At 40.5% G+C, this 21,237-nt stretch overlaps 3 protein-coding genes across 3 annotated transcripts in view; 2 read left to right on the forward strand and 1 right to left on the reverse strand.

Annotated features, from left to right (window-relative positions):
- Nucleotides 1-21,237, forward strand: part of LOC134746518 (serine/threonine-protein kinase mTOR-like) — an 83,707-nt gene that overhangs the window by 23,287 nt on the left and 39,183 nt on the right. The window lies entirely within an intron of this gene.
- On the forward strand, nt 527-3,055 carry LOC134746515 (cytidine deaminase-like). The gene is made up of 2 exons (XM_063680928.1): nt 527-639; nt 2,290-3,055. The coding sequence occupies exons 1-2, from the start codon at nt 603-605 to the stop codon at nt 2,709-2,711; spliced, it is 459 nt and encodes a 152-aa protein (XP_063536998.1). The 5' UTR covers nt 527-602; the 3' UTR covers nt 2,712-3,055.
- LOC134746459 (serine/threonine-protein kinase mTor-like) lies at nt 3,088-20,733 on the reverse strand. The gene is made up of 13 exons (XM_063680847.1): nt 20,289-20,733; nt 18,902-19,669; nt 16,038-18,613; nt 15,787-15,953; nt 14,835-15,120; nt 13,012-14,753; nt 12,557-12,716; nt 9,576-9,791; nt 8,682-8,867; nt 8,110-8,295; nt 7,619-7,756; nt 6,539-6,715; nt 3,088-5,793 (listed from the first exon to the last, which is right to left on the reverse strand). The coding sequence occupies exons 1-13, from the start codon at nt 20,509-20,511 to the stop codon at nt 5,359-5,361; spliced, it is 7,260 nt and encodes a 2,419-aa protein (XP_063536917.1). The 5' UTR covers nt 20,512-20,733; the 3' UTR covers nt 3,088-5,358.

Below are 21,237 nucleotides of genomic sequence, written 5' to 3' on the forward strand. Positions count from 1 at the left end.
AAGTATATTTTGAGCTTCTTATGCGAAAATAGTGTGCGTGCATACCGTCATCCGTCATCTAATGAATTTAGTTAGAACTATTTTATAAATAAATTAGACGACGTTGTATCTAATAGGTACTTATAACTTCAACAACAAAAGGTAATCACGGTCTATATCCCGGTCAATATAAGTCTAGTACTTATAACTTCATCTAGAATTTACAACTTTTTTAAGAAACGGGCCTACCACTATGTTGAGTCTGTATTATTTACTTGTATCTGATCATATAATAACACAATCGCCGATCAGCGATCATTAGGTCTAATCAGTGGCAGCCGCCGGTCGCTCAATCTCCCGTCGACTCCCATTGCCTACCAAGATCAGGGGAGTCGAACTGTTAGCGAACCAGTTTAATATTTTGTGAGTCTCTAGAACCATAATATACGCGACCAGAAAGCGTCCTTATAATGGCTCACCCAGTGTGACTTACCTACGCTAACGCTTGATAAAACTAGAATAGCGTCAAGTTAGATTAGTTCAGATGGTTCAGTCAGTTGGTCGTCGACCGCCGAGCGCTCCGCACGCGATCTCCTCTCCTATAGCATCCGAAACTCGCTCACATGGACAACTTTGAAATCGTAGAATTCAACTCTTTGAGTAAGTAGTCACTTTTTACATAAACCGAGTTTATTTCCCTTACATATCGATAAGACTGTTAGTAAATGGCAATTTAATAATTTCATTTAATTGCTACAATTTTATAAACTGGCACAGATGAGCTATTTTCGCTCATCCCTAGTGGCCCAATTTCTGTATGACACTATAAATAATTTGTTAGCAAAACAGAACAGCTGCTAGTTTCGCAAATAAACAAACGATCAGTTTGTAACATCAATAACAAAATCTGTGATTGAATTCGTTTCGATTATTAAACAGTATAAATCGTAAATCATTAACAAAGGAAATTACAATTTTCGTTTTTCACTTGTTTTTGTTACACATATTTTGCCGCACTGTCATATCCTCTTGGGACGTACAATATAAGTACAGCCTCAAGACTTTCAAGTTAAGATATACCTATTCTGAAAAACCGTAAATTTTGCCACGAGTTTTCTATTTTACTCATTTCAAATTGCAAACTTAAGAATAACTCACGTTAGACCGGGCCGGAACTTCCGGCGCTTCGTTTTCTATGGAAAGCACCGCCGATCACCGGTCAGCCGTCATATATTATAGAAAATGACATGTCGGACGCCTCGGCCCGGGCCGGGCCCGGTCTAAGGATGTTCTATTGTAAAACTTTGTTTTTTTATGTAGACGGTTTATTAACACCCAAAGTTCCCCTTCGTATAATTTAACACCATAACCAAACTACAACACATACGATTGTTTATCAGAAAATCTTTACGATCCACGGGCGACCCTTCTGTCCATCGACTGTGTTGTTTCAATGAGCACGGGCCGAGTAACAGCAGGAAATAATGACAACACACCATTATCAGTCGGATTATTGATTACGAACTACGAACGGTATTAGTGACCTTGCGAAAGTTAATTATTATGCATAACAATCGAGAAACGTTGACGCAACAAACCTAATAGAGATAATAGCAGGACAATTATCGGCTACCTGCTTTGCGTAACGTATATACCTATTGATATATGGGTAGATCTTACCTCGTTTCAACAAGGCCTACAGGGTACTGAGTTGCTGCTGTTGTCCTAAGCAAAATGGAACCGTAAAGGGGCCCACTAACTATCAATACGCCGGACGATATAGGCCTCAGAACAAAAATTTGACAGTTCCGAACAACTGACAGGCCAATATCGTCCGGCGCGGCGGGCTGATAGTCAGTGGGCCCCTTAACATTGGTTGCACGCTGTATGAGTTTTGACGCACTTAGTTCCATATTGAGAATTAGATTTTTATTTTTCCGGGTGGATGTAGCTATACTTATTTTTTTTATTGTTTTAAAACCGCCAAATAATTTTTATAATCATGGTAATCGATTTATGAATGAATGTTTTGATAAGTGACCCAGAGCCCAATATCTTAGATAAATCCAGCATCTTTACCTAAAAAATCCTACATTCGTTTTTTAAATGTATCTTTAGGACCTTTAGGTAAAACCACTAATTTTCGTTTAGGGTGCTGACGAGCCCACAAGGTCAAGAACGACTTAGTATAAAACCTAAATACGCTGCAATAAAAATACCTACCTTCGGAGTTTTTGCATATGCATAGTCTATGGTCGCTTGTACCTATATTGTCGAGCTTGAATCATAATGAAAAATATTCTGTTTCAGGTGAAACCGTACAGAGTTTAATAAAGGATGCCGTAGAAATCCGAAAAAAGGCCTACTGTCCATACTCCAACTTCGCCGTGGGCGCCGCCATTCTCACCGAGAAAGACTCCAAGGTCTACACGGGATGCAACGTCGAGAACGCAGCCCTAGCTCCGACGATATGCGCGGAGCGGGCAGCCCTACCCAAAGCAGTTGCAGATGGCTACACGAATTTCAAGATGGTGGCTGTGGTTGCTCACCAACAGAACTTCACGGCCCCTTGCGGCTTCTGCAGGCAGTCGCTCAGCGAGTTCGTCTCGACGGACGGTGATACTGACGTTTATCTTAGCAAGCCGACCATGGATAAAGTTTTATCCACCAAGTTGTCAAAACTACTACCGCTTTCGTTTGTCAACTTCCAAAAAGACAATGTAATCACGTAGACTAGTGTTAGTGGTAGTGGTAGGGTGTGAGTGACGATGTCGTCGATTAGTTAAAGCTGGAGGCCCACTGCGGCGCACACGCTACGCGCGGACGTGACTATAAGGAGCGTCCAAATAAGATGAATGCGCAGCTAACGCTAACTTTTATTAAAGGATCGGGATCGCTAACTGCCCGTGTGCAATTGAGCAACAGTGGGCATCCGGATTTAGGCCTCCATAGACAATCAACTTTATTACAGTCCATGGGTCTATGGGCGGCTTAAAAGAGTGGGACTTTGAGTACATTCAATTAAAGATATCAGGCCAAACCTGCAAACAAACTTCTATGTACATACGGATTACGGTCAGATCTCTGTGCAGCTGATTGTCTTCAATAAAAACTTTAAATATTAAAACAAAGATAAAAGACTTTGTCATATTTCGTATTACAATTTTGTACATTAAATAAATCTTATACATATCTAATAATAAAAGTATAAACAACAATGCATTTCCTTTCTTTTCGACTAGGTAATATCCAATAATTCTTTGATTCCAACCGTTATCATCTCATCAAGGCGTTAGCACATTGTTGATAAAATTACAACTATACACTGTGTTACTCGAGCCACTGAAAACCTGAGACACCCCAACAGTTTTTTTTTTAACTCATCTTGAGTATTTATTCTTTAATCCGATAAATATTTAAAAAAATATTCGTTGTTAAGTTTTCTTAACAATTCTATTCGACTGGTGATTCTACACAAGATACTTCGTCGTTTTAGTGACGTCAAACAATTGCTAGTTACCATCGCAAACACTGTTAACTGACCATTTTCATACCTTACTGCAACGAGATAAGGTTTACCAATGGCCAGGCTTATTGACAAATAACGTATCAAATGCTAGTTATTGATATTGTTGCATTTGCATTACAAACTTGTAGACTAAGCATGTAAAAAAAATAATACCACCCATTAAAATATAGCGCAATCGATTCTCCTATCGATTCTGAACAAACTGTTTTTAGGTTTTCAGTGGGTCGTGATACACCGTGTATACGGCGGTTATCACAGTGGCACCGCATTATAATACCGCATCAGTGTGATAATTGCTTAACTTAAACAAAACTACAGAGCTCATCAATGTGGCCAGTAATAAATTAAAATTTAAAAAAACGCTTTTCCCTAACCTGGGGGAATCCCCAGCGATGACTCAACGAAAACATAACACTGTAGTTGAAATAAAAGATCGATACATCAAGTCTCACAATAAGCCATTACCAGTATACAATGGAAGGAAAAGTGATCATAAAATACTGCAATCATAACAATACCGGCACGGTCCTATTTCCGTAATCATATTTACTGGACTGGTGTAAAAGTAAAAGTGTGTAATGTTTTTCAAATAGAAAAACATTTTAAGGTATGGGGTGTCGATAGATGTGCCTCGATAGTATAATAAAATAAATAATTATTATAGGACATTCTTACACAGATTGACTAAGTCCCACGGTAAGCCCAAGGAGGCTTATGTTATGGGTACTCAGACAACGATATATATGTATAATATATAAATACTTAAATACATAGAAAACACCCATGACTCAGGAACAAATATCTGTGCTCATCACACAAATAAATGCCCTTACCGGGATTCGAACACAGGACCATCGGCTTCACAGGCAGGGTCACTACCCACTAGGCCAGACCGGTCGTCATAATGATAATAAATAAATAAATAATAATATTAATAATGAATCCTTGTTAGCCCCCCACGTGGAATCAGCATATTTCAATACAATACTTTAGTTGTATAGGAAAGCTGGGCCGACCCCAAATAACGACCATGGCAAAGAAGAAGTTGTATAGGAAAGCTATAGCTGGCTTATTAACATAACATATCTCTTGAAGAATTACCTGTTTCGCCAATTATAACGATAGTAAATTCAATAAAACTATTCGTACCATTGTATATGCAATTAATCAATTATGGATTTTGATAATTACTAATTTAAATAAAATAATATGTTATCAGTCTTACTTAACACGGCAGTAACAGGTGTCTCATATATAATAAAACAGGTATAATATTTATGACGAAATTAAAGCAATTTACAATACAGAAAAGAACATTGAATTAGTAATCTTAATATTTAAATCTGACAAATGCTGTTCATCTCATATTTAGTGATCTAAACAAACAACCAGTTACTTACAGTGAATCCTTCTCTATTAAATAACTTCCATAATGTGAAAATTTGGTTACCAGATTTTTTTGTTACCTCATCGATGCTTTACTATATTTATACAAAATAGCATGCTTTCAAGATAACCATTATTTACAAATTTCAAAAACTACCAGTAGAGGGACACCAGATCAAAATAGAACTGGCATAGATTCTCATTATTGAGTATAGATTATAGCGCGCGATTGTTTAGGTTAGTTTCTGGTAATATTTCTACGGATTCATAAGTGGAGATGATTTCTAGATCCGCTCGGGAGGGAAAGAGAAAAGTCTATATCGGATTAGAAGGAGCATTCGGTGAAGAATTATCGGTAGTTATCCACAAGCCGCCATATTGCATTTTATGCTACAAACTGGCTTGTTCACTCCTATAACAATTACACTTGACACAAGACAACTGTTATTAACAAATTTTAAAAACTACCAGAATGGACACCAGCCCAAATAACACTGGCATAGATTCTCATTATTCGTGGCTAATTTAATGAGTAGATCTACCTGTTTCGGAACGCTCACCACCGCCTCTATCTGTGGGAAGTCCCGACCTGTCAATTTGTCTCTGATCCTGTTCAGTATAGATAGCGCACGCTTGTTGAGGTTAGCTTCTGGCGGTATTTCAACAGATTCGTAGTGTAGATGGTTTCTAGATCTGCTCGGGAGTGAAAGAGAGGAGTCTATGTCGGATGAGAAGGTAGACTCGGTGAGGGAGTGTCGGTCGTTGTCGACGAGGCGCCAGTTGAGCAGCGGGTCGTAGACGAAGGCCTCGAGCACGGCCATCACGCTGTCGCGGTGCTTGTGCAGCACGTGCATCACGGCCTCGCAGGTGAAGCGGTAGGTGCCTTCGATGCCGGTTACCTGGGAAAACCAAATGTTTGTATTACAAACACGATTTCTATTAAATTTAATAAATGAATTTTAACCCTTTGACTGCCACAGACGTCAACTGACGCGCACGTTTACGCGTTATATTCAAGAGGATACATTAGTGGTCATTTTTCCATAGAAACGTTCTCGACATTTTCCTCTCTGGCCAAAGCCCTAAGTATTTTTTTTATATGAGTTCAATATTACCAGTATATATACATATATCTGTACTTTTTTTTTTATTTATTCTTGTTTGTATAAGAACTAGGTTACTTCAAATAGCGTAAACAGACGCCTAGCATACAAAATCGACAACAATAAACGCAAAAATCAATACGGTCAGACACAGATAATTTCTTTCTCATTCCGTTCCCAAAATTTCGTTACGATTGGTTAAGTTTTGGAGGAGGAAAATGTCGAGAACGAAACCTCGATTTCTGAGATATTTACGATGTTTACGCAGGATTTTTCGCCTAAGCTGCAGTTGTCTTTATCGCACTAATTTTAGGAGACGTTCCCGTCAGCGCGACGGAGATATTTACCTAAAATTCGCAAATCTCAGAAGGGGTCAACCTGTCAGTCAATTTTATTGTCTTTCTGCACGTAAATTACACAAAAAAATTGCAAAATAGTTATGCTCTTTGTGCATTTTGGACGAAACCTGCGTTGTAGATTTTTATCTGGGCATTGAATAAATTAGTTTACTCCATCAATGTCCATATGAGTACTTCCTTACCTCCATCGCATTGATAAGCATCCTCGTGAGCCGAAAGGGGATCTTCTCCGGGAACTTGTCTCTCGTCTGCGTGACCTCGAAGCAGTCGCCAAAGTCTATGTGCAAAACTTTGCCTGTGACTCGGTGCAGCATGATGTTGGACGGATGTCGATCTCCGAGCCCGAGGATGTAGCCCACCTGAGAACAAAATAATAATAGTAACAAACAAATCATTGGCTAAAATCGCAAACCTTTCGTATTCTTCAAACGGAGTTTAACTATTTGCATTGCAGCTTTAGGTATTGTCGGCTGCAGTCGCAAATCCCTTATCTCCTTCAAGCCATCGATCAGCTCAATTCAGCGGTCAATGCTGTCAGCGTCGTGCGATTTTGCTTTAAAAAGTTTCTCAGGGCTGAGACCAGGGACCGGACAACCCTTTCCGCGATAAAACCCTTTCAATGGGCGCCACTTAAACACGGCTAACACATTGAAAGACTTTCCCTTTTGAACTGCAAGCCCATTCATACCCTTACCTTTGACTAACCCTTACCGAAAAGCTAACCAAAAATAAGGCTAGCTCTTAATAAGGGTTACCCTTATCTTTAAGCGCTTTTTATAAAGGTTTCCCTTTGCGTGAAAGAGACAGGATTAGTATATATCTACGGTAGTGTATGAAAAGGAAAGAAAATACGTGCCTAGTCAAAGAACGCCGCCGTCGCCGCCGACGATCGCTCGAATTCGAAGTAATGTGTGCTTTATGAACAAGGTAGATGACTTAAATTAGCACGCTTATATGCTAAAAGGGAAGCCCTTTATAAGGCTAACCCTTATAAGCAATATGCAAGGTGTTGATGAGCGGATGATAAGGGTTTTGTAAGGGTATTTGGGCTACCGATTACTCAAATGTGGTAGCTTTATATAAGGGTTTTTAAAACCAAAACAAAGGGTTTCGTCTGGCAAAGTGTATGGTGAGTTAAGCCTTATGCAATACCCTTATAAAACCCCGATAAGGGATACCGGCCGGTCCCTGGCTGAGACATAGAAGTCGGAAGGCTTACGAATGATTAGTGAAGTTTGTTGAGGATGGTAATATATGCTAACCATGCTCATGACGGCGAGCGAGCGCGTGTAGCTGGTGCGGCGCTCGAACCACGCCTCGGCGGAGGGGCTCTTCAGCCACGGCAGGCGCGCCAGGTCGTTGCCTGGCGTTTGGGAGAGAGTGTGCTCAAACACTTCCACCTGGAACAAGTTTCAAGTTAGGATTTTTCGTAGAAAATAATTACAGCTTTATACGGTAAAGTAGGTTTAGAATAAAGAGAAACAAGGGTTCAAAGACAAAATCTAATCCTGAACTACAAAATTGTAAATTCCTTCGTTTTCATAAAACGGACTTATGAAAACTATCAATCCCATCATAAAAATGTCCTGTCAGCTGAAGCTGTAATCCAATTCGGAATAGATTGGTGTTTTGTCGACAAACGATTCATTGTAATCTTTGGCTAAGGCCTTTTACTCGTTATAGGATTTTTACTCGTTATTATTCACAACGACGGGACTTATGCGGGTTTATGGTAGGTGCTATAACAAATCACCTTTTGCATCAACATGAGCTTGGGGAAGTCCGACGCCATCCTAAGCATAATCTGCTGCTCGGTGTTCAGGCCCATCTTGACGTTTTTCTTATCCCTGTAGTCGATGATGAGGTTGTACAGGGTATCGCATTGTGGTACCCAACCGATCAGCCCGGAGTTGGGTGACAACGGTACCACGGCGTATCTCTGCACAAAAAACATTAAAATACTGATGAAATTTGTCCCAAATCGTCTACGTTCCTATTTCGACCACAGTGCAAGCTAATCGCAGCTAAAACAACTCTTGATTTCCAGTCATTTAAATTGACCTTGGTATAGTTGATGTCCCTTACAAATCAGGATACACATAAAGTACGGCTTAGAAAACAGCTATGTCACACGGTGACAGGGTTTATCTTTAAACCGAGGTGACATTACTTTGTTGCAAATCACCGCTATACTTACTCAACCTCGTATCTGCAACACTCATTTAATTACAAAAACATCCGTATTCCGAATGAAAGAAAAGCGACATTTCCATCAAATGATTGTTGCAGATATGAGGTTGAGTAAGTATAGCGACGAAATGGTACCTGTATGGCGAGGTCGTGTCGATACGTGTTGGTATCTGCTTGTAGTAAAGCATTGACGAGCCCGAACAGTTGCATGACGCGCTCGTCTTGCCGTAAGTCCTCGTGGCCCTTCAGTAGGAACATGTATTGCTTGCCGTCGGATCCTTCGATGGTGAGGCGGCGGGGGCGCTGCTTCGACTTTATTACCTGGGTAACAAGGTTCAATTTTTTTTATTTTTTTTTTATTAAATAGGAGGCAAACGAGCATACGGATCACCTGATGGTAAGCGATTACCGCCGCCCATGGACACCCGCAACACCAGAGGGGTTGTAAGTGCGTTGCCGGCCTTTAAGATGGGAATACGCTCTTTTCCCAGATTTATCCAGATTACCATGCCTTAATAACTAGACGCAAAGAAGATATAATAGGATAGAGCGGTACTGTCATAGTAAATTTTGTAGCCACAGTAATTCACCCTATTTCACAGTAATTCACATTAACCCTAAAAATAAAAATAACAAAAAGTGTATTTATATATGGATAAAAAAAAAATTGCAATATTTGCATTAATTATTTTTATATTATTTTGACACATGTTCTTTCACTGATATGCGTTAAAATTGTTAAATAACAAAAGAAACCGTCAACCCCATCTATACGAGAGTAGGCCAAAGGTAGTGGCGCTTGATCGAGAATAAAATTTTCTTGATTTTTGAGGCACGTTTTTTCCTCAGACTGTATCCATCTATTACGGAGTTATATCTGTTTTTGCTAGACGGCGCTAGTGTATCAACTACAGTCTGAAAGTGGTACCTCTACCCATAGTACGTTAAAAATCCTGAAACACGAATTCTTTTGTTTTAGTACCGGCAATTAAATACAAACAATTTAAGCCAATATCACACATAACTTACTTGCAAATGACTATGTATATGCGAGATCCTGATAATCTTCTCATTGGGCACGTACGAGCCGGGTACAGCCAGCTCGAAGTCCCGACACGAGTGCAGTTTCCGACTGACGTATTGCAACTCGAGCGAGGCGAGGGAGCGGAACTGCGCTGTGATGCGGCGGAACACATGGTAGTACAGGTCCCATGCCTCATTGAGGTGGCGGTCGTCGTTGGATTCCTGCAAGAAAAGATCGGCGATTAGGGTCGGCAACGCGCATGTAACACCGTTTGCCATCGACGTGGTATAAAAAGATAATAGTACTATCAGTAATGGATAGTACTACTAGTAGAAGTACTTCAGCGATGCGCTATTTATTGTGTATCGATGTTTTTATTATTTTAAAATAGCTTGAGCCAAAAATAATATAATACTACGTGCTTGAGCATTACAAACAGACTGCTCCAGATATACTTAAATACACCCACCTTAAATAAATAAATCTAGACCTATCCACTGAATGGTTCAAATTTGAATTGTTTGATAGATATTGCATTCAGAATAATGCAATAAACAGATTAAAACGCAGCTGCGCAGTTTCATATTCTTTTTATCACAATTATTTTGCAGGACACTGAGGAGCCTTCAGAGTTCGAGAAACTACTTGTAAGCAAGGAAAATGTTGCATCAGCATCCAAGAGGAAATGTTATTCCACAACTCCAAAAGTTGAATCTTATTCTGTGGGTGTTCAAACTGTTCAATACACAACTGCAGATAAAAGTACAAACTACAATAGCTATATGCTAATGACATCACAATCAACGGAAACTGATACATCTGAAATACCATCTTTATGTGATGCAACAACACAGTTGGAATCTGCAAATAGTCTCACTGAGAACAGTTTACAGCAACGGCAATACTTTGTGAACCTGATTTGTAAGAATCCAAAAGAATATTTAGGCATTCCAAAGAAATTCTGGTGGGTGCTTACACATATATGTGAGCAAAACCGCAATAAACTATCAGAATTCACTCTCATAATAAGACTTTCTAAGATAAAGCAAAATGGATCCTTGAGAGAAATCAGTGACCAGTTTGAGATACCTTCATGTGAAATAACCAACATGTTTGTAAAAGGGATAGAATGTCTTGCAAACTTCTTCCAAAACCTAATCTATCTACCTGCACCGGATCAAATAGAAGCACAACTGCCACATGAGTTTAAAGTAAGATATCCCAATGTGCAGTGCATATTACATAGCCTTGAGATAGAAATTAAAACATCTAAAGACCCACTGTGCCAAGCACAAACCTGGTCAGAAGACAAATATGGTAACACATTAAAATATTTGATTGGATGTACACCTAATGGGTTTGTAGCTTTTGTCTCCCAAGGTTATGGTGGTGGGATTTCTGACAAAGATATTTTAGAGAGGAGCAATTTAACAGACATGATGGCAGAAAAAGAGTTTTGTAGGTGTTGAAAGTCATTTGATGACAAAAGGTGTGAGGCTCCTTCGCCCAAACCATCCTGGTATTAACTCTAGCACCGAACCTGCACAAGAACAAGTTGCTCAAGCAAAAGCTATAAACATTTTAAGAGTACATCTTGAGAGGATGACAAAGCGTTTGAGACAGTTTGGAATGTTGTCCGAAGTCAACTCCAAGTATATAGGGTATATGGATCAAATACTAATAATAGCTTGTGGATTAGTAAATTTACAGGCAACACCGACAAAAAATGAGTAATTACATGAAGTATTGTTTTTTTTAAATAAGGAAACCTTAAGACTGAAAAGCAATTTTAGTTACATAAGTACTTGGCATCATGCATTGCTTTTCAGTCTTAAGGTTTCCTTATTTAAAAAAAACAATACTTCATGTAATTACTCATTTTTTGTAGGCGCTTTTTGTGTATTTGTTGGTAATGTCATAATAAAAAATCTTAATTTTCAATACCTCTTAACACAGAAAATTATCTCATCTAATAATAATATGTAATTTCCTAATAAATGAAGTAACTATGCCTTTGCCTTTACATTTACTTTGCTGCTAATACCTACTATTCCTACTGTATAGCGCTCTGGTTTCCTAGAATAGCGGTGCCGTCATATAGCGGCCGTCTCCATACAAAATAACCACTACCTACATCCATATTTAGCCGTATTATTTTGTATGGAAAGGCCCGCTATATGACGGCCTAGGAAAACAGAGCTTTACAATACTTTTTTTATACTACGTCGGTGGCAAACAAGCATACGGCCCGCCTGATGGTAAGCGGTCACCGTAGCCTATGGACGCCTGCAACTCCAGAGGTGTTACATGCGCATTGCCGACCCTCACCCACACCCTCGTTGAGCTCTGGCAACCTTACTCACCGGCAGGAACACAACACTATGAGTAGGGTCTAGTCTAGTGTTATTTGGCTGCGCAACTGCTTACATGATTAGTAACAAATGACAAGTCTTGTTTAATAACTTCATTATAAGCGTCATTCTTTCTGTCATTCCAATAATTACATTGTCAATAGTGCAAATCAAAACCGTGTCATTACTCCAATACTGAAGCAACATAAATCAAACTCAAAACTCAAACATATTTATTGCTCATAGTATTACAAACCATAGTACATTGTACAACGAGGGGGGTAAGTGAAATATTGGAAACGAGGGTGTTAATTTACGACAGGCGCTACCTATCTATTCAAGAGACCAAGTCTACTAAGCCTCATTCGCCCGTCTATCAGGACAATGACATCGACAGGAAAAGGAAATATGTTATAAACAGTTAACATTTTTACAGAAAATTTACAGTACAATCAGCAGCAGAAGTAGGTACGAGGGCACGAAAGAGGTATGTACTGTCATTTTGAACACCATGCCGAAAATAACTTCTGACTGTACAGCCCGCGTCCGTACATCTGCAGGAGCGCCACCTCCTTCAGTGACCACGGCCACGCTAGCTTGGCATAGCCCCGAGTATACAGCCTACAACACAGTACCTTGTACATCTCGCCCCACCGCTGCGCCGCGTCCAGGTCGCGCCCGTACATCTGTAGGAACGAAACCTCCTTCAGGGATTGCGGGGGTCGTGCTAGCATGGCGTGCATACGCTCTAGTGTGCGCGCCATGCCTTTGTAGTCCTTCTCGCTGAAATATAGCCTGCAGACAAAAATAGGCTTATGTCCTTCAAAAAACAGCGCTTTTTTAAATGTGAAATATGACAAAAAAATATGAAATATGATGTGAAATATGTAAAATAAGGCTCAGTTTACAGAAATAATAAGTGGCTTGGAGACTGGTACAAATTTATCCGCGGAGCAACGAGAGGTGTTTTATACACAACAGCTGTGCAGTTTTAACTTTTTTTTGACGTGAATCTGAATCCAGCCTAAGAGGCCCGCTTTCCTTTATACCAAATCATAGTGAACTAATAAAATGGATAAAAGACACCCACCTTGACGCTTCATCCAACGCAATAAACACTTGATCGTGCCACAATATGGCCACCTTGATCAGCTCCTCGGATATGATTGCGGCTTCATTTACCAGGTTCTGCGAGTGCACGCACATCGTCTTCAGGATGTAATGTGCCGCGTTCTTACGCGTCACGAACGAAGACTTTGTCGCTACTGTCAACGGATACACCAAAGCTTGAGGATGCAGTTTACTTATATCTATCAGCAGTATATGGACTAGCTTTGCCACCAAACTTCTTGGCGAGTCTATCCTGGCGATCAACTGTGGTATAACTTGCAGCCATATGTTTATGTCGATCTGCCGTATGCCTTCGAATAAAGCGTCGTAAACTGTAGGGTTGTGCCCGTGATCGAACCATAGGGTTAGCAGTCTTAGAGTGTCTTGAAGAGAGCTCCCGTTGGATATGCTGATGGACTTGAAGAACCCTTCGATAGCAGGTATCGTGTGTGTGTTTATGAAGTCTGCTCTAGATACTTTCTTCTCACTGGAACCTCCAGCTACGCTGCTTTCGGAGATATTATCCTGTTGTTTGTAAAACAAGACAGTCTCAAAGTTCATACATGCCCAGGCGTGGCAGCCTTTATACCATTCGGGGGCTAGAATAGTAGCAGCGGAATAGTTCCTGAGAATCTCTGGGATGGATAGCTCGTTGATCTCTTGAAGGGATTCGCACCAAGACCCAAGTTTGAGATGGCAGCGCGCGAGCAGACGACATTGCTCTTCATTATCGGGTTCAGAATTATCCAAAAACCTCTGTAGAATATCGTAGGCGTATCTCTTATTGCCGGCTTCCCAGAGATTCTTACTGTAAGCGAGAACTATCCTAGGATCCTGCATGTGCAATAGAACATCTGGGTTGTTAATGGGGTCGCTTCCAATTATAGATAAAACAATTTTATGAGCCTGACTTAGGGCCCCTGTTTTCCGGCAAAGAGATGCAAACTTCAGCCAAGTTTGGAAATCTTCGCGTGGACTTAGGACAAGACTCCTTATCTGCAGCAATTTCCTCCAGTCTTCAACCAGTCTCTGACCGCCTTGCAGGCGCGACCACCATGTTTTACGGATAGTGCTTCTCCGTTCTTCTACCAGTTTGTAGGTGACGACTTCTTCGAGTTCTGTCAGCAGCTGCGCGTTGACTAGCGCTCCATAAGCTCTCTGATAACTTTCGGTAACTACTGCCGTTAGCTCCGTATCAAGCAGACTCCTGGCCAAGTCGATGTAATGCCTAGACTCGGGCCATTGGCTCTCATGGATGGCTAATATAGCTCTGTAGAAAGCGCCTTCTTGAGTGTCCTCCGGTATACAATCAACATTTTTCTTCATGACATCCCATTCTTGAAGGCCCCAGGAAGCTGCCGCTGCGATTTTAGCTGATTTCTTTCGGACTTCATCAGATAAGGTGTCCCATTGATCGGATGTGATGTTGTACAGTTTGCGCCACTCTCCCATCGCTTCCAAACACCTCATAAGGCCTAGTTTCGACTCGTCATCCTGTGGTTCGACTTCTAACTTCTTATTATAGAGATCCAAAGCCTGGTCCCAGTTGTGAAGCTTCTCGTACCAGCGGACATGTACGTTTAGAGAGCAGTCGCCATCCTTCTTTTGCATGATAACTTTTTCTAGCAAACCGTTGGCCGCTTCTTTCTGTTGTAACTTGTTGTTGATGTGTATGAGGGCTTCAACCACTTGAGTAGACGGATTGTTGCGATACTCTTCTTCCTGCAATGTTATGTTTGGTATTGTCACTAAAATTTCTGTATCATTTCTATTCACATTATTTCTACAGGCTATCTAACTTACCTTGTAATATAACGCTTTCGCGTAAGCTTTGCAATTGATCGCCGTATCTCCTAACAATCTAATCGATATCGGCAGTTCTCCCTTCTTGCAATGCTCCATAAACTCCGCCAACGTGAGCACAGCGAGCGCCACATCCGGCGCGTCCGGCACGGCCAGCGCGCTCTCCAACGCGTTGGACAGCGAGCGCCGGGACTGCTCGCCCAGCTCCGTCCAGCACGACACGAACGCCGCGTTGAACAGGTCGTACGCGAGTTGAGGGTAGTTTTGGGCGAGGATGGAGCATGCCCTGAAATGACATACATTAGTAGACATTATGGACATAAAATTATATAATTACGAAAGATGATTCCCTTTAAGAAGTAGATTGAAATAATTATGAAGTGCTCTTTAGTAAGAAATATTATAAGCAGGTTCAGTTATCCAAACCCCTGTAACACTTTAAAACGAGTGGGAGGAAAAAGCACATAATTACGACGGAACAAGATTAGTGAGCCCAAATCCATACTAATATTATAAATGCGAAAGTGTGTCTGTCTGTCTGTTACTTCTTCACGCTTAAACCGCTGAACCGATTTATTTGAAATTTGGTATACAGATAGTTAGTATACATATATTCCTGGGGAAGGACATAGGATACGTACTTTTTATCCCAGAACTCACCCCTCAAGGGGGTGGAAATTTGTATGGGGAATCAATAACCGCTGAACGGATTTAGATGAAACTTGGTATTGGGATAGTTTGAGCTGTGGGAAGGATAAAGAATATTTTTTATCCCTTAAATCACCCCTTAGGGTGTAAAAAATGGGGTGGAAATTTATGGAGTGAAACAATTTGGGGGTGAAATAAAGGATGAATTTAATAACAGATTTGTTTAAAAATTAAGGTACCCAAATTACTAATTTCACGCAGACAAAGTCGCGGGCAAAAGCTAGTACTGTATAGTTGCTCTTACCTGATGGCGGGGCTGTTGGACTCGTTAAGGAAGGTGACGCTCAGATCCCGCAGCCACTCCAACCAGTCCTCCTTAGTGATGAGGCTGCTGACTGCCCAACTCTTCCGCAGCTCGTACAGGTTAACTGACAGCTTCTGCATCGTCTGCATCTCGTTCGTAGCTACCACCTGCAGAATGTAGCTACGTCATGTTAAACAGTAAAAACGTTTGTGCATTAAAACAATTTTCGAAAAAAAAAAGGTTAATCTTACATCTTTCTTCCTAAGGCGCATACGAGTCTCATCCATGTAATCATCATCGCAGGCCAGAGTAGAAACCTCTTGCAATCGCGTAATCAACACGATGTACTGTGGACATTGAATTCTGTGCTTCATCATGAGCCTTTCCATCGAAGGTATGTAGTCGACATACTCCCGCCCGAGCTGAATGATGAGAGCGCACAGTGTGTTCATAGCCGTTTGTCTCAACGGCGGGTTGGTGTCCAAAACGCGAGCTAATGCTTGAATTATTGTCGCAGAATAAGGCTTGAAGTACAAGTACATGGATAGATGCTCAATTGTCTCCATTGCTAGCTTCGAAACAGATTGCGGAATGTTCCTGCCATCAAACAAAGCAGTAATTGCTGGTACTATCGACAAAAGCACATCATCCAGATTATTCTCGAACTTTTGAATAGTTAAAAGCAGTTTTTCAGTCAGGAACTTGTCTTTGCTCCTGTCGTATCTGAGGATACGCAGAATATTTGGCAATATTTTCCGCAAGTAGACTTTGAACTCTGTTCCGATGGCGACTGTTATGTGTTCGACGAGCATTATCAGCGTCGGTTGCAGAGGAGTGTCTGGAGTCCAATACTCCCTGATAATATTGAAAATTTCTTCCAAGTAGTTCCGAATGTGTATTTTAACGACCGTTATCAGTTGCGCCAACTGGGTAAAGAGGAATTCACGGAAGTTAGCGCTCTCTGTTGTGCGTATGACGTATAAGAGGCTCGGCGTGACGCGGGATATGTATGGAACACATTTAATGCCAAGCGACTGGAATATGAAGGTTACTGAGTGTACAGCGCTTGTGTGGTGCTGGGCCAGTAAAGGGTCTCTCAGGATTCGCATTAGGGATGTCAACACAACGGCTGGATAGAACTCATCTAGCACTATCGGCGACATATTTACCAACATCTCATTTGTGTTCAAGTCAAAGTTATCAGCAGTCACTGACTCATCGATGGCGGGTATCAAAGTCGAAACTGTTTGAAAATCTATCAAACCCTGATGAACCTTATGCTTATATGGATCTAAGGCGCCCAGAAGACCTAGGACTCGAATAGTTTCGCGCCTGTCCCTGCTCTGCTGTTCCGATTTCAAAAAGCTTAAGAGCATGTCCATCAGTTGAGGGTATTCCATGTAAGGTGTGACCACGTGGCCGGTAGCACTGATGACTTGGCCAAATGACCACAGAGCGATACTCCTCTTCTCTGGTTGATTGGGATCTGATAGCAATTCAAGCTGAATGGAGATGAGTTCTGGCAGCCACTGGTGTAAGGCGTGCCCACCGCCGTACACTTCCGCTAAATCTCCGATGGCTTTAAGAATAGACGAAATCATTGTAGGATTGCTCTCTTTTTCTCTAAGTTTAGGTACGAGCACTTTCAATATGGTGTCAACGAACTGTCTCGTAATTCGTGGTGCATGCGAAATTATATTGTTGACCATTCTCAATGACTGTTCCTTGTTTCTTGCTGATTCTGAATACTGTAGTTCCATCAATATCTGAACAAACAGTTGACGGAGCGTGGGCGTTGTGTAGCTCGGATTAATGTTGCTGAGTCTCCCAACCACGCACAGCGCGAGTTCGCTCACCTCGACATTGGAGTCATTGATAGCCACAAAGAGACAACTTAGGTGTTCTTCTACAGCCAAATATGTATCAAACGCGGGATTTGTGAATATTTCCAGTACCCTGTATCGGACTTCATGGTCAAAATCTGAGCGACCTAGAGCCAGAAGTTTTCCTAAAGACTCATCAATAAGCATATGGAGAGTTCTCGAGTTTGTGACTGAACATCGCTCGATGGCTTTGATAAGAAGTTTCGCGGCCGTCTTTACAGCTTCCATCCTGATGTCGTGTTGCTCACTTAGTAGATAATGATCCGTGCATCTTCTTATGAAACTCATCAATGTATTGTGCCATTCGAAATCAAATGCGCCTAAGGTGCGTAACGCTAAGACTAGTTTGTTAGCGTCATGGGGCTCAACCAGCAATGCTGAAGATAATAAATGTACGATCTGCTGCTCTGAACTATTTGGAGCGTAAGGTTTTTTTCTCAAAATTAAAGACAGCATGTTCAAAAGTTTTTCAGTAATATCTTTCTTTAATGAGGGTACATTTTGACTTAGCTCTTTAAAGCAAGTTGTCAGCTGAGCACTCAATCCTGTGGCACACATGGGATCTAACAGCTCTCTTACTTCATTGGCCACATTTTCCTTCATAGCAAAGCCTAATAGAGTCACACAGTTAAACAAGGGTGTGTCAGACCCTACTCGCTTCTTAGGAGTCTCTTTCAGCGGTAAAGTTAGTTTAATAATCTCAATAATCCTACCTAAGTATGTCTGGATATCTGTCTCAACTGCTACACAAATGAGGCCTAAAGTAGTAAACGCCATAGCCCTTTCTTTTTCTCTTCCTCTTAAAAACGTAATGAGGTGGTTGATGGTGGATTTAAGATGTCTTTTGGAAAACACTTCTCTGGTAAATGCAGCCAATCGAGGTATCATTAGCAACAGCATTTGATGGACATTGTGAGCTCTAGATATTTGCTGTGCCATAACATCTGTAAGAGAAAAAGAACAACATTAAATACTGATAAAATAAATATAACAAATGGTAAATCTATGAAGTTGAGTAACAGGAATTTGTAACATCTGCATCACCCCCTGCCTAAGAATTTTAAATCATGATCATTTTGAAAAAGTGGTAATCACTTAACTTTTGGCAGTTTTGGTGATGTATAATGTCCTAATAAAATATTCAATGAAGGCAAGCAAGGCACTTTAGAAAGGTAAAAAAAATTAATCAGGTGATGACAAAATAACACGAATAAAATTACATAAATAGTTACCTGAGCAAATCTTTTCATATTTTTCAGTAATAAGTTGTTTACAAATATTGGACTCATAGATAACAGTTTGATGTTTCTCCTCTGAAAAATGTTGCGGATTCCATGAAGTCTGTATCTTAGTGCTCAGAGACATTATCTCATCAGATGTGTCCTGCTCGGCATCCAGTTTCTGCATCAGGGCTGTGTACTGCTTTTCCCAGGCAGAGTTGGAACATCTCAGGAGTTCATTCAGAATTAATAATGCACCATGCACATGGTCATCCCTGTTTAGACCTTTCTCTCTTATTGGCTGGTCAGTAAAAGATGTCATAGCTTCTTCATAACATTCAGAATACCATTGAACTTTATTTATCTGCTCTGGCAGTTCCCTTTGAGCGGTGACCACCAAAGCTGCTCTCAGTGCTTTGGCTGCTGCTTCGCGTATCTGATCTTTTGGATCTCTAAAGGCTATCATGATATGGTTGTAGAATTTAGTAATTTGCTGGTAGAACCATGATGGCATAGCAATAGCCAGTTCCTTTAGAATAAGGACTGCAGATAGCCTTTTCCCCTCATTCCTTTCTTCTGAAAGCCATTCATAGCATCTCTTCATCTCCTGCTCAACATACTCTCCTCTCTTTACACCCAATGTGGCAGCTAATCGCCCCATTGCTTTGGCTGCAAGCTCAACAATGCCAATGTCGGTGGAAGGGAAGACATTTCTTAAATATTGGGTGTAGCGAATGGTCCTGGTTTTTGTTGTTTCCGTATCCCCTCCAATTAAACATACTGCAAACAACATTATTAATTTTAAGCTAATTTTATGGTTTACTCACATATTTTTAGCCACTCGCGCGACATGTTTCGGAGAGCCTAGGTCTCGATTTTCAAGCACTACCATAAGCATAAGTGAGTAGCGGTCACGACTGGCGGGCGTCACGGCCTTAAATTTGGTGTTAAATTTATTATATTTAACCCTGCCCGTGGCTGTCACCCGTTGACCACGAACGCTGTAAAGAGTTCGAAACGTCGGGATGTATTATAAATTCAATATACGCGATATAATCCGTTTTCATAGTTTTATTTCATTATTATATTTAATTTTAAATGTTTGGAGGAGGAACTAAAGAACTATCCAATACAGTTAGTTATTAAAGGTTTTAGCTTTAATTTAGCTTGAATTTATATTATACATGCATACATTAATACATATTGACCTCTCATTATATATTGACCTACTAAACTTCAGTTAAAAAGCTATTACATAGTATGCCAGATCGAAAAATTGTACAAAATTCGGTGCATTTTTTACCGTACGGACTTAAATGAACACAAAACACTTTTAGTTTGTACAAATAGGGCTCTTTGATTGATCCAATTAAAATATAACCTATACAACTACACATACCAATGGTGAGTATTCCAGCTTTCTTCTCATTGTTATCGTAGCTGGACGTGAGCGTATGAATCTGCTGGTTGAAGTCGTCCAGCACCTGCCCCAACGTCTCCGGGGACAGCTCCCGCAAGTCTGTCTTCGCGAAGTGTAACAGCTCGCGAATAGCTTTATGTCTCGTCTCCGAGTGCCGGGACTTCAGCCCCGCCACGAGTTCAGACACACTGAATCCCGTCATTTCTTTTAATTAACGGGCTATCCTCCTAATTACATCCAAACACTGAGTATTCACATATTAACAAATGGACTAATTAGAAGATAGGTTTACCAAAGCTCTATCGCTTAGCCATTATTTATATGGCAATATAAAACACTACTAAAACGTATATCTATAATACTAGTACTCCTTTCCTTATAAGGTAAATTTGTTTAAATGTAAACAAAAATATACAGCAAAACATGCGGCCTCCCTGACATAAACATAATGATATTATGACACTATTGACACTTGGCAAGTTGGCACAGATAAAGATAACACTTGCGTTGACTGACACTTATGCAACCCTGTCAATAACGAAAAAAGAAAAACGTTTAAGAGATTATAATATTAAGATAGAACGAAGAAATGATTTAATGACAATAATCAATCTGCACAAATAAAAATATGGAAAAAGTAATTCTAGAAATCGGTATTTGTTTACAGTGCCATCTATTGAAATATTTGTAGAAGTGCAATCAAACAAAGCAAGAATGACGCGTGTATTTTCAATACTTTCTACTTGTCATCCATCCACCAACCACAAACAACGAATTGGATTTGAGTGATACCATACTTAAGATAGTCCAGAAAATCAGGGTAAATCTGACAATTTCAAAAGTTCAAGACTGCAGAAAATGAATATTGAATTTCTTCTTTTACCCTTAATATGCACCCCAATATCAGAACCACACCTCAGGAATTGTA

The sequence above is a fragment of the Cydia strobilella genome, chromosome 13, assembly GCF_947568885.1.
Source record: "Cydia strobilella chromosome 13, ilCydStro3.1, whole genome shotgun sequence".
In the NCBI taxonomy this organism is placed as follows: Eukaryota; Metazoa; Arthropoda; class Insecta; order Lepidoptera; family Tortricidae; genus Cydia; species Cydia strobilella.